Here is a 12,502-nt window from a genome sequence, read left to right on the forward strand (position 1 = left end):
CGTTAATCTTTGTATATTTTGAAACTCCGGCATTGAAATACTTTTCTTACTACTGACTCAAGATTATTTCTTACATTTATTCAGACATTCGAGTGAATAATATATCTTTTTGAGGTGTTTCAAATTTGACTAGATCATATATCATCTACGTGATAAACTTTTCTTAAATTATATGACTCATCAAAGAAGTTTTACATATTATTTTGATTTAAAAAGTAACAAGTTATGATAAAAAAGTTTGCACCATAAGCTAAGAATTGTATAAGAAAATAAAAGATTCATTAGCTCAATTCACAGTGCCTGTAATCACGACACAATCATTCTATGAAATAATTGCTATGAGATTTGATCCCGATTCCAATAGTGAATATTATAGTATGAGAAATTTGAATGTATTCGACGAATAGAATTAGTGCGCTTACGGAATAGTTTGTTCAGCACTCATACGTAGAACTCAGTTTTTGGACCTACTTCGTACTCAATTTCTTCATTTTTGTACATTTCCAATACCTGTGAAATCACGAATTATCAACATTATTATTGGTATCGCTTCAAATTTTACTTATTAAATAATCCATCATTGCAGGCCTGTATTCTTACCGCATTTATATCTTTTTGTAAGTCCTCAAGTTGTTTATCATGAATAACTTTCAGTTTATCTTTTTCTCTGGCTTGAACAATTTGTGCTATTTTTCTTTCTTCCATAAACTTTTTCGTATTATTTTGTTGCTTCTCTCTCAGTCTTCCCTCCTTGATGCCCCTTGTCTTAAGTGTTTTATCGTTCATTACTTCGCGCATACTTTCAACTGACAATCGCGCTTGTCGTATATTCATTTCCTTGAGTTCGCGCTCGTGCCTCGCCGCCAATTGTTTCAATTGTGTAATTTGTGCTGTCGTGCACATTTTGCGCAGTTGGGTACGTCGTTCTTCAAGATGCGCTCGTTGAAGTTCCTTTTCTTCTCGGCGTTGTCTTTCTGCTAGTCGTGACCACTGGGCGGTTTGTTCTGATACTGCTCTACGAACACTCGGATCACGCGATAATTCCAATTTACTGTAAATCGGAATAGAATTGTAAATATTATGACTCATTTCTTGTACACTAGTATTAGTTTTCAAGTTTGATAACCAGTAAGGCTCGATAGAACCTTCTGACTATAACCTGTAGTTTTTTTAAAATTCCGTTTCATCTATCTTTGAAAGTAACGCTTACTTTTTTCCTTTGATGATTTTCTCAATTGCTGCGCACTGCTGTTTTTGAACAGTAATTTTTTCCTTCTGATGCCTTTTTTTTATGGACTCTAACTCCTTCTGTTGCTTCCTGGAAACTTTCTGGTATCCTTTTTCTTGTCTCAGTGATTCCACAGTGATTGGTTCGAACATCATTTCCTCTGTATGGAAATAAAAGTGTTTTAAATATAATTCGTTCAGTAAATTCGGGTTACGTATCAAGACCGTATTGTTTGTGATGTAAGTGTCAAATTTCAACATACCCCGAGGCTTTGCTACTTCATGGTGATGTAGAGGAGCTTCGACGTTGGTCTTATTGTCACTTTCCTCAATACCAAGCCCGCGCATTTTAGTTTGTGCGGCTGCTTCCGCCTTTCTATCTACTCGTGGTGCAGTCAATGCTTCCATAAAGTCTTCATTCACATAAAAAGTTATGTTGATTAGATGAATAGATGTTAAAATGGTGAATTTTTGTATGAAATTTACTTCTAATTATTATGCTAAAGTAAAATACTTTGCAACAAACGATCATTCAAAATTTGAACTGATGCACCTTGAAAGCCGTCGGGAACGTAAATCTTGAGTTCTATATTACAGAAGAGCATGGGAAGAGACATGGGGAAATTGGCTTCTGTGCGTAGGGCGACGTGACGATAACCGGACTGTAATCCATCCAAAGGAACGATTCTCTGTCCTAATAGTTTGCCATTCGATTCATCATAAACAGCAAAACGCAACGCTGCTAAATCGGGTAACACTACTTTGCGAAAGAGGAATGGCTCCTCATTGTACACAGGGTTCAATCCGTTGGCTTGGACAACTCGAGTGCGAAACTCTTTCCTTATTGTATCAGTCGGTAAACCATACATTTCCACTTCCACGTATGTACCGACCTTTTTGTCTGATAGAAACTGTCCAGCAATTACCTGCCGGTGGGATGTAAAGGGAAAATTAAAGTTTGCATTTCTTATGTTAAAATCTAAAATAATTTTGTGAATTTCCGGATTTATTTTGTGTTTCCAATGTACATGCCTGTACGCTGCACTGTGTTGCGATGACTCCGTCCACGGGACTTTCGGCAAATGGATCAAAACTACGGTCAGCACGTCTCATAAAATCTGGCTTTAGTAAATAACCAGAGGATCCATTGTACTCAAACTTTCCCTGGTTCAATTGCATCGGAAGGTCTGCAGTTTGAAAATTCAATGACACCATTTGGCACCCAGCGTTCCAGAACACCTGTGCAAATATTTAGTCATCAGTTGGGGTGGTGGATATAATGTATCAGGCACAGTTGTTTTGATTCAAAGATAGTGGATAATTAGTTGGATACAGTGAATTAATGAATTATTGACAGTATTCACCTGAGGCATATAATTGGAAGAATCAGCCCTGGTACCCTTTGGATATATTCTACTCATTTGCCGTTTGTTGTAATTTACAAATTCGATCGCAGATGTTTTCAAATAATTTAATCCCGCAGTCTCGGCAAAAGACGACATGTTGTAATGAATATTCTTTTCTGCAAGAAGATAGTAATATCGGTAGTGCGATGCGATTTAAATATTTACATTAATTTGCACAAACGGTCGCAACGTCAGTGCAAACAAATTAGTACAAAAATTAAAAACTCACGCTCCGCAACACTGAATCCTTGAAACTTGATCGGCTGAGCGTAATTTACCATTGATGACAGCCATGGGTGAACATTGGTTGTACTGCCGGTATAAGGTGTTAATTCAAAGCTTTCTGCGACACTACCGCTGCCTTGAGTTGGTAGAACCACTCCTACAGGGACTACAGATTCGGCTGCTACGACTATTTCTTCCTGTGGGATGGCATGTTGAATTATTTCACATGAATGTCAAATTTAATGTTGAATTATGTTCGATAGGTTTAAAACTGGAAATAATTGAGTACAACCTTTATAGGTTGTTGGTCTACGACAGATGCTGTGGTTGGTATTGCACTGGCATCTTCTTTAACTTCATCTTCAATAACGAATTGGCCTTGTTTGAAAAGTTCTAGTTCGTGCTTTTCGACTTCAGGTTTTAATCGTTTATTTTTTATGAGGATCTTTCGCTTCAACATGTTCGGTGGTGGAAGATTCACGCCTGGTTCCAGCTGATGACAAATATAATTAATTAGTTTGATGAATACTATGCGAGTTCAGGTACTCGTGGTTCTTCTTTAATGGACTTACAGGATATTCTTTCAATGGTTCTTTTAACAACAAGTCTCCCAATATCTCGTCACAGTATTTGGCTAATTTATATTGTTGCTTTTTACTACAGTGGTTCTCAAAACTTAGTATAACAGGATATTCGGAAGTAACAAACGCTGTGTCGCGCACTGCATATATAACATCCCTGAACAAGATGTCTGTACACATTGCTTTTCCATGAGTTATAATTGGCTCTTCGTCTTCGCCTTTCCCGTCCCAACAATCCAATTCAACACACCTATAGCAAAAATTTTCATCGATACGTGTGTAAATCAAACGAGAATTTGTCAGGGTTATTAGCAAAATCAATTTACCTGCATCCAGCAAGTAACACTTGTCTGTACATTTCTACGCTACTTTTACCACCGAATTGTCTTCCGCTTAGATAAGTGTTATGACTTGAGTTTATGTAGTAGTGGGATAAAGGTTGATCCATATCCATGTAAATATCAAGTCGATCGAGAAATACAGGTGCATTTTCATCGGACATCAAATACCGAATGAAACCATCTTTTGTCATTGTTTCTGTAATTAAATTTCAACAAGTTCGCTTATACACAGGTCGATCTTCTCTGATTTACGAATTTCAGTGTACCGTAAAATAAAAAACAAACGTACTGTTAACTCGCGCTTCTTCATTCTTTTCATAATCGTTAATAATTTCCGTTGCTCGCTTCTCGTCGTAAAGTGGGCATAAAATTTCATTCAATGTCGGATCTCTTTGTTTTTCGTTCAAAAACGTTATCAACTGTTCCATATTAATTGTATCAGCTTTCCCCTGAGTTCTGCATTTACATAATATAACGGTAAAACATTGGCATAGAATGATTTCAAGGCCTGCCTAAGAATTTCGAGTAAAATTCTAATAATTGTCAGAAGATTGTTACCAATTATTCCAATTCCTATTACATGCAATTATATATAATCTGGTAGTAGGTACTGTAAAATTTAATTCTTCATCATTTTTGCAAACAGTACTCACATTGATTGAAATAATTCCTCTATATCATTTCTTGGACATATTTTATGATATAGTTCATAAAATTTATCGAATGTAAAGTCATCTGGCTCTATAACGTCATTCTGTGAAGAGATAATTTTATCGTTGCGCACAAAACTGATTTATGAAAATAATACAGGTGACGCTATTCACAGATTTTACAGTACCTTTCCACTTGGTAAATCTAAATCAGCCAGACATTGATACACCAATTTTTCAGTCTTCCCTGAAGCAAATGTTCGCGCAACCACTTTAACTGGAACTTTTCCAACTGGATCAACCAACATTCGTAGTCTCATCCAGCTGTAACAAAGAATAATTTCTATTACATGTAGTATAATATTTATGTAGCGTAATGTGTACTAGGAATTATCAAGGTTCGTACGCTTTTTGGAATCTGAAATTTCCTGACTTTTCCAGGCATTCTAGCCTGAAAACAGGATTTTTCCAGCAACCTTTCGAAAAATATGTCGCTGATTAATGACAATTTTTTTTAACATTAGTACTAATACCTTCAATATTACCTAGTAACTAACTTACTGTATGACTATCAATTTACAAAGAATAGCCCACAATTTTCTGTAAGAAAAAAACGAAAGTAGGTTTGGCATTAGGTAATATACATAGAATCTATGGAGTGATACGACGAAACAAAATTTTAAGTGTAATTTTTTTTCATCACGATCCATGGTGCTTTGTGTGAGAACGAGTTTATTTCTTTGATAGACTGTAAATTCCAGTCTTATTTTCGAAATTTCTTAACTTTTCCCGGACTTTCCCTGCTGTAAGAAATTCCCTGAGTTTTCCCAGTTTTCCAGGTTTTCCCTGTACGTACGATCCCTGATTATTTTCATCTGTGATTTCAGAGTATGTTTTTGTGAATCGGTTTAGCAGAAAAATCAAACTTTACACAAAATCTTTAATCAAGTGAAATTAAATGAACAAGAATCAGATCATACTGTTTTTTAAGGCAAGTTAACGGACAAACATTGTTAGCCTTCACATTGTGCGTTATTGTTCGGAGTCCATCCAACCATGTCTGTAACATAAAACGGTATGATAAATATCGTTTTTACATCATTTCAGTAATGTGAATACATATAGAATAACCAGATATTTCACATTATTTCGTCTGTTTTTTACTAAAAATAATACCAAGTCGGGGTGTGTCATTCTCAATACAGTTCAAATTGGACATAGAGACCTGTGAATTCTATGATCAAATTTATCACACCTTTGCAGTTGCTGCATCCGGGCACACGATGTGTTGATAATTAATATTCGTATAATCTACACCTGAACAAATGGTCAGACTTCTTTCTTCCAATTGATCTTCATGCTTGCCTCCCAGTTTGTCATATAACTTTGGATCCTGTTTACATAACGTAATTGATGAAAACAATTGAAACATATGGGACAATTTTCACTAAACTCTGCACATATTGTCAAGGTATAAGATACCTCGAATACAACGTACAAAGTTTGTTGAAATTTGAATAAACACAGTAAAATTTTTACCTTTGGAATACCGCCTGCCCTAACATCGCTGACTTGACATAGTTCAATAACATCTCCGTCCTAGAGGAAGGATTCTCTATCAGTTATTTATGAATTATGCTAACAATTCGTGGAGTTACTTTGAATCTGTTGTTCTCCCGGTGATGAAAAAAATTTTTTGTTCTCACCTTTCCCTCGCTTTTCCAGTAAATAAAGAATCCATACTCGTCAACTTTGAACAAACAATTCACCTCTATTTCAGTATTATCCTTTTCTTCCGACCATCTATCGAAGACGCATCCTGTGCGCAAAGGTTCCGGCACTTCAATTTGCCAGTTGAATTCGAACCGTTTTGTCATTTTTCCTGGCAAGTTTTACAAGCCTGGGCTTGAGTAGGCGCAGACTATTCTATCCTTGAAAAAAGAAGACGGTAACGCACCAGCGATTATATCATTTTGTTAATCTAATAACAGTACAAAGCATAAACGAGTGTTATAATTTGTTTGATCAAGTGCTTTTGACGATAAATTAATTAGGATAATTTTTTTTTCTTGACCCTGCGTCTTGCCGCTGTGCATATCCTCATCTTAAAATATTGAAAATAATATTTAGATAAGTTTGTATATCAAAGAAGTCAAGGTCTTAAAGCTATATATAGAATCTGAACTGTGCGTTTATCCGAAAGCTCAGACTTGACGTTAGTTCCTTTGATCATTTCTGTTAGAAAAACTGTTGAAAGAATTGATGCTAAGTATAATATAAAAGTGAAGTAACAAATTCCTACTCGTCTGACTTGAGAACCTATCAGATATAACAAATAATTATGGTACGAACATTTGCCTCTGTGGTTAACAGCGAGAGATACGGATAGTTATCAATGGTATTAACATGGTAAAACATTAAGATGGCCTTTCAGTGTAGATTATATCAACTGGTTAGCAATTATTAATAAAAAATTCGACAATATTGTTTTGCAGTAAAATTTAAATAATTCAGATCAGCGGATAAAGCTGCTCTGCTTCAGTTTAATAGTTTTAAAATCAACAAATAGATTTCGCATATGTTTGCAGGAGAATATAATCTCTGCAGAGCTGTTTTGATAGCTGGTTTATAAATAGGAAGATCGTTTCACGCCTAAAAATTGATTAGAAATACGTTTATTCAATAATTATCAGTCCTCCAATTCTATAGCAAAGTTTCCCCCCTCCCCCCCTAATTTCGGCAGCCAGTCACATTATGTTCACAAAAATAAGTACAAGATAGAAAATCTCTCAGCTCTAAACCAAAATTAGATTCTGATGTTTACTCTGTGCGTGCACACAGTAGATTCGACTTATGAGTGTATGCACATATATCGTTGTTTCCGACCTGTCAGACGGCGTAGACGCAGACAACAATAATATTGATATTATTTGTGAAACTTGATTAAATGTTAAGAGCGTGAATATCCTGCAGCAAAGCGGTTACATTTTGGTTGAATAACGTTTGCGCGTGTGTTTATTCAAACGTGTTTGCGATGTGTGAGAAATCTAACAACAAGTACAGAATCACATTTTTCTTTGCACGTTGCGAGAATAAACGAATCGAATGAATTGACCTAGGATGCTGTTTCGGTCGAGGATTTATTGCCGAGTTTGACGTTTAGGCGAGGACGAAGCAAGTGACAAAATACACGATTGTTAAATGCTTTCGCTAATTAATAAATATTGCATTGAAGTCGTGTACAAAAGACGTCGATTAGTGTCGAACACTCACTGCTTCCTCTGCTCTGGTATTGACTTTTATAGCTCGTTGAAGCCCTTCATTTTTTATATCTTTACGCGATAACGATCTAACGAATTTTGGCCTGAGTGAATGAAAACACAAAAAGGGGGGGGAATTCACTCGATTCTCTGATACAAAATTAGGAATCAAAGAAACCAAAATTTTCTTCGAACACCACGAAGCCAGCGAGGCAGGCAGCACTGGGCAGCACTAACAGCTCGTGTGACTGATGCGTCTGTGTGGATTCTTCTAATATACATTCACAAAGTGGCTGCTGTACGTCCGACGATTGGCGTATGCATGCACTTACATACATTCAGCTTGATATCGACTATCGACTGCTTGATGTTTCGCTATGCCCTGGGACCTCGAAATTCAACGTGCGCATGCTTAGCGCTGTTGGATTTTTCTGACACGCGGATCTCGTTACCCGACGAGTTGCCGTTTTTCTTTATCATGTGTCGATAAGGTGCCATTTGTTGAGCAGTTAGCCACTTGTCAATGATCGGTAATGCAGTTGTCTTGTTTAGATCTCAATCTTGTATAATATACGTGCTATATACACATTACGCATATTTATGCAGTATATTGCTTTTCCGAGTTGCGAATTATTTAAATGTATCTTGTGACAATGCTACTTTGGATTCACGAGGGAATTGTAAAATAACATCAATCTCGGTTTAATGGAGTTTACAAACTTATTTAATATTCAATTTAATAAATTTCTTCAACAAATTGTACATCATTACTATTTATCGTTTCTTGTACAACATCACGTGCGGTATGCAAATTTCAATTGAATCAATCGCGGTTCTAAAATCGAATCTTGGTTGTTACATAGCTCGTCATTTCGGTTACATGGGGACCCTGATTCAATTCTACAGGCTAACTTGAAATGTTCATCGAAATATTTTATACTTTGAAACTCGATTAACCTGGCATTCATTTGAATAGCACGTAATATATTTTGCGCCAAGTGAGCCAGTCCTTATAAAATACACGACATGCAATTTCCGGATTTTATTCTTTACCCGCGAATCAAGATGAATTGATAAGGTATTAATCGTTCAGAAAAACCTAAATTGTAACCGAATAAATTTACACGAGAGCATCGCGGCGCAAAAATTCCGAAAAAGATTTGTGATTCTCCCTTGTCGCCGCAGGTTTATCCCCGCGTTCTCGTTCCTCACCCATTGTTATTAACGCCGACGGTAAGCCTGCATAGCTTACAAGGATAATGAAGATACAGTAATCTGAGCTCTTGTATACATACGTGATACGGGAATGTGATAGGTCCGTGTGTATGCGTCTTCCTGTATGAAATAGGCACGTATGTGAACACAGTGTACACAATGGATATGGATTTACACTTAATCTGCAGTGGGAGATTATCACGATTTGCAACACTGGTTGAAAATAACTGCCGTACAGGGGATGAATAATTTCAAATCGTTCCGTTGCGAAATCTCAATATTTAATAACAGTCTTATAATTTTTAGTGAATTAGCAGTGACATTGAGCCGTAGTTAAAACCGTGTTTAATTGTATGGTTTGATGCCGAAACACGCTCCGATACGTAAGCGGGCGTGAATATTGGTGATATCGCGTGTTTAACCGATTAAATTGAATTTTATTTATTACCGTCACGAACACGCAGCTATCGGTAATACACATCGCATCAAGATTCCAACGTTTGAGTACGACAATACGTTTGAGCATGTGCATGCGGCGTAGTTAACCTATCGGTATTTCAGGCCCTGGTTAATATTTTCCAAACCGACGGTCTATCATACCCTTCATTTAGGGATGTAGGACGCGTACAATGCGTGACGGAGGTATCTGTACATAAATAAATTAAACTCGACGGTGACGGGAAGAGAATTTTGCATCAGCTTAACTCGATTAAGGTTCAATGTCTCAGCTGTGGCTTTAATCCATATTCCGGGGTGAACGCTTCCTACGTCTATACACCCATCCATACAATTATTTCTATATTAACCCTGCGGAACAACGTTGAGCCCCGTGTGTCGTTTCGCGAACACAGATGTATGTATGCCCTGAAATCACAAGAATTAATACACGGTTTACACCTGTAAACATCACGAGTATATACGCGATATATATTCGTTTAATTTCGCGTACAGATTTCCGTTTTGCAAATTTAACCAATCACGGTGTTGCGTATAGGCATAATAATAATAATTGTGATAATAACAACAACATGTACAACAATAAATTTACGTAGGTAATTGGAATATTGTTTTAGCGCGACGCGGTGTGTATACTGGTGAAATTCGCGCAGAGTTCATTGGGGAATATAATTTTAACTGAAATTAACAAGTACAGTAATTAACGGGTATAACGAGAGTTTCGAAAGCCGTATAATACAAGATGACAGCAGGTCGACGTTGTCTGATGACAAGATGGCGGAGTTGCAGAGGGGATCGAGAAGATGGATCAACACTCTGGAATCTCTCTTAGCGTCGAGTGCTAATTACTAATTGTTATCTCGAGCGAGAATTCGCCGGCCCTTATTACACAAATCGGGAGACCCTTCTTTAACTCTCTGTTAATTATACAGCTCATGTACATTTGTACAGGCGGTGTTCATCCGTTATACCTATACTGCAGACCCTTAAAAGTGTATCGTCGGGATGTATAAATAGCTTCGTTATACAACAGTTGTTACTGTATATCGGAAAATTAGTAAGAGGATGAGTTTAATGATCTTAAAAAAGGTTTGAAGTCGTTAAAACGACTCTGTACGTCGACAAATTGTATCTCTATCGAGTGGTTGAGAATGAGCAAGGATCATCTTTCATACTTAGTTTTTTTGCTGCAGCTTTATAAGCTCAATTTTGCCAACATGTCGCTGATAATATCCTAGCTTACGACCTTCTTAGAGCCAGATGTTTCGAATTTTTTATCTTACGATCTTTGCGTGTTAAATTTACTGTACTTTTAGCCCGGAATACTTGTAGAATTTTATTTTTCATATTTTCTAGATTACGCCTTTCCTCTTTACGAAAAAAATGCGGGGAAATTGCTACCCTCTTTTAAATAAAATATACGGAAAAGTTGTAATTAAGTCTGTCAGCACGAGGTTTAGTGTTTGATCTTTATACTCAATGACTCGTCTGGTATAATTTGTAACGTAATAGCTAGGTATTACATATATATATATATATATGTATACATTACATATATATATATATATATATATGTATACACACACACCCCCGTAATGTAATACCTCTTCGGTCTGGCGGTGGCACCCTTGCTCTTTTATACACGAACCCATGCAGTAAAAGTAGAAAACCCCACTTAATTACCATGAATATGCATGTCGGGTCTTCGCTGCGTTTTTTTCCTCTCTTTTCTCTCATTTTTTATTAACATCATCATGCTCGAAAATGCCCCGGACAAATTACCACATCGTTACAGCTACGAACTTTGATGACTTCTCTCGGAATGTAAGCGTCACGGTTTCTACACTCCGCAGATTAGTTCTTGCTTCCAGTCGCAAGCTTACCCAATTCGAGTCATGGGCATCAAAGAAAGAAAGAGAGAAAGAGGGATAGGTGGATATAAATATTACAGCACACCGTCCACTCTTCGTGCAAATTTATACATGTAAGAAAATTATGCGGGCACGTAGCTTAGGAAAAAGGGGTGCAACACGTACAAAAAACTGCTGGGGAGATATATTCCTGGGCAAAAATAATGTCCGACGAGTTGGGTACACATGTATCGGAAATGTATGAGATATGGGGAAATATTGCTGTTTGAAAATTTTCCGGTTGAAATTTTATATATATATATATAAATATATATGTCTAAGGCATGAAATAATTACACACGTCTGCAAAAAAATATTTATTTTCAACTGCATGGGATGTTTTTGGTAAATATTATGTTTTCGAATGTCCTGAATCCAAAAATTACTTCCATTTCCCTCCATCGCGTACACTATATTCTTGCAAAATACAAGGTGCTTGCATAAAAAAGTATAACAATAGTGAAAAAACCACCATTTTATTACAATCAACGAAACGATGTTTCGTATAAAATTAAACAAACAATTTCTTTATGAAATGTACCTATTTAACATTTCGCGTTCATTCCTTTTGCCTGTGAAACTTTTTCGCCTTCTCTTTGATACACCTCCGAACACGCTTCAGCTTTTCATTTTCTGTTTTCTTGTTTGCATTTATTCTTGAGTCTCACTCTAACACATATTAAATGCAAGTAACAAGTCACTTTTGCCTAGGATTTTTATAATCAAGAATAGGATATCAGATTTCGTACTAAACGGAAGTTTCATTCTAAATGAAACTACAAACACGAGTTCAAGAAAAAACTTGACGCGGTAGAACTTTTTGAGTATTTTTCCAGGCTTTAGAGAGTCGAAATCTATTTAAAAAAAAAGGCATATAAAAATTGTGCCGTTTTTTTGTTACAGACCCGTGTTATTTGTGTAACGCGGTATCGTAAGATCGTCGACACGAAGTCCTGTTGAGAAAATCTTACAGCTATCATATTTTTCCCGCACATTTTTACGACGAGTCCCGCTAAAATCAAAAATTTATGTGATCTCTGCAGTGGTATTATTTATTCCCAAGACCGCGAAACCTTATTTCGCTTCAGGGATAAGTTATCACAGCGATGATGCGTAGAATTTTCGCTAGAAATTCTCAATAAATTCTTAGTGTTCAGCCGATTTTTTCGAACAATCAAACTCTGTGTATCGCATATTATTGTGACACGTTTATGCACCATATAACGCACCG

General features: G+C 36.5%; 2 protein-coding genes across 3 annotated transcripts in view; one reads left to right on the top strand and one right to left on the bottom strand.

Annotated features, from left to right (window-relative positions):
- Window positions 1-12,502, top strand: part of LOC124294976 — a 77,087-nt gene that overhangs the window by 3,044 nt on the left and 61,541 nt on the right. The gene's annotated exons all lie outside the window — the stretch shown is intronic.
- Window positions 418-7,914, bottom strand: LOC107218277 (1-phosphatidylinositol 4,5-bisphosphate phosphodiesterase). 2 transcript variants are annotated; one of them, XM_046742771.1, is made up of 19 exons: window positions 7,704-7,914; window positions 6,137-6,361; window positions 5,970-6,029; window positions 5,686-5,823; window positions 5,486-5,490; window positions 4,619-4,754; window positions 4,434-4,534; window positions 4,070-4,236; window positions 3,766-3,976; window positions 3,431-3,689; window positions 3,151-3,351; window positions 2,863-3,055; window positions 2,592-2,749; window positions 2,260-2,466; window positions 1,781-2,153; window positions 1,491-1,640; window positions 1,211-1,388; window positions 601-1,051; window positions 418-510 (listed from the first exon to the last, which is right to left on the bottom strand). In XM_046742771.1, exons 2-19 carry the CDS (start codon window positions 6,305-6,307, stop codon window positions 442-444), a joined length of 3,228 nt encoding a protein of 1,075 aa, XP_046598727.1. In that variant the 5' UTR covers window positions 6,308-6,361; window positions 7,704-7,914; the 3' UTR covers window positions 418-441. The 2 variants fall into 2 exon arrangements, with proteins under 2 accessions (XP_046598727.1, XP_015511592.1); XM_015656106.2 differs by having other exon boundaries at window positions 5,411-5,490.

Source organism: Neodiprion lecontei, chromosome 6, assembly GCF_021901455.1.
Source record: "Neodiprion lecontei isolate iyNeoLeco1 chromosome 6, iyNeoLeco1.1, whole genome shotgun sequence".
NCBI classification, from domain to species: domain Eukaryota; kingdom Metazoa; phylum Arthropoda; class Insecta; order Hymenoptera; family Diprionidae; genus Neodiprion; species Neodiprion lecontei.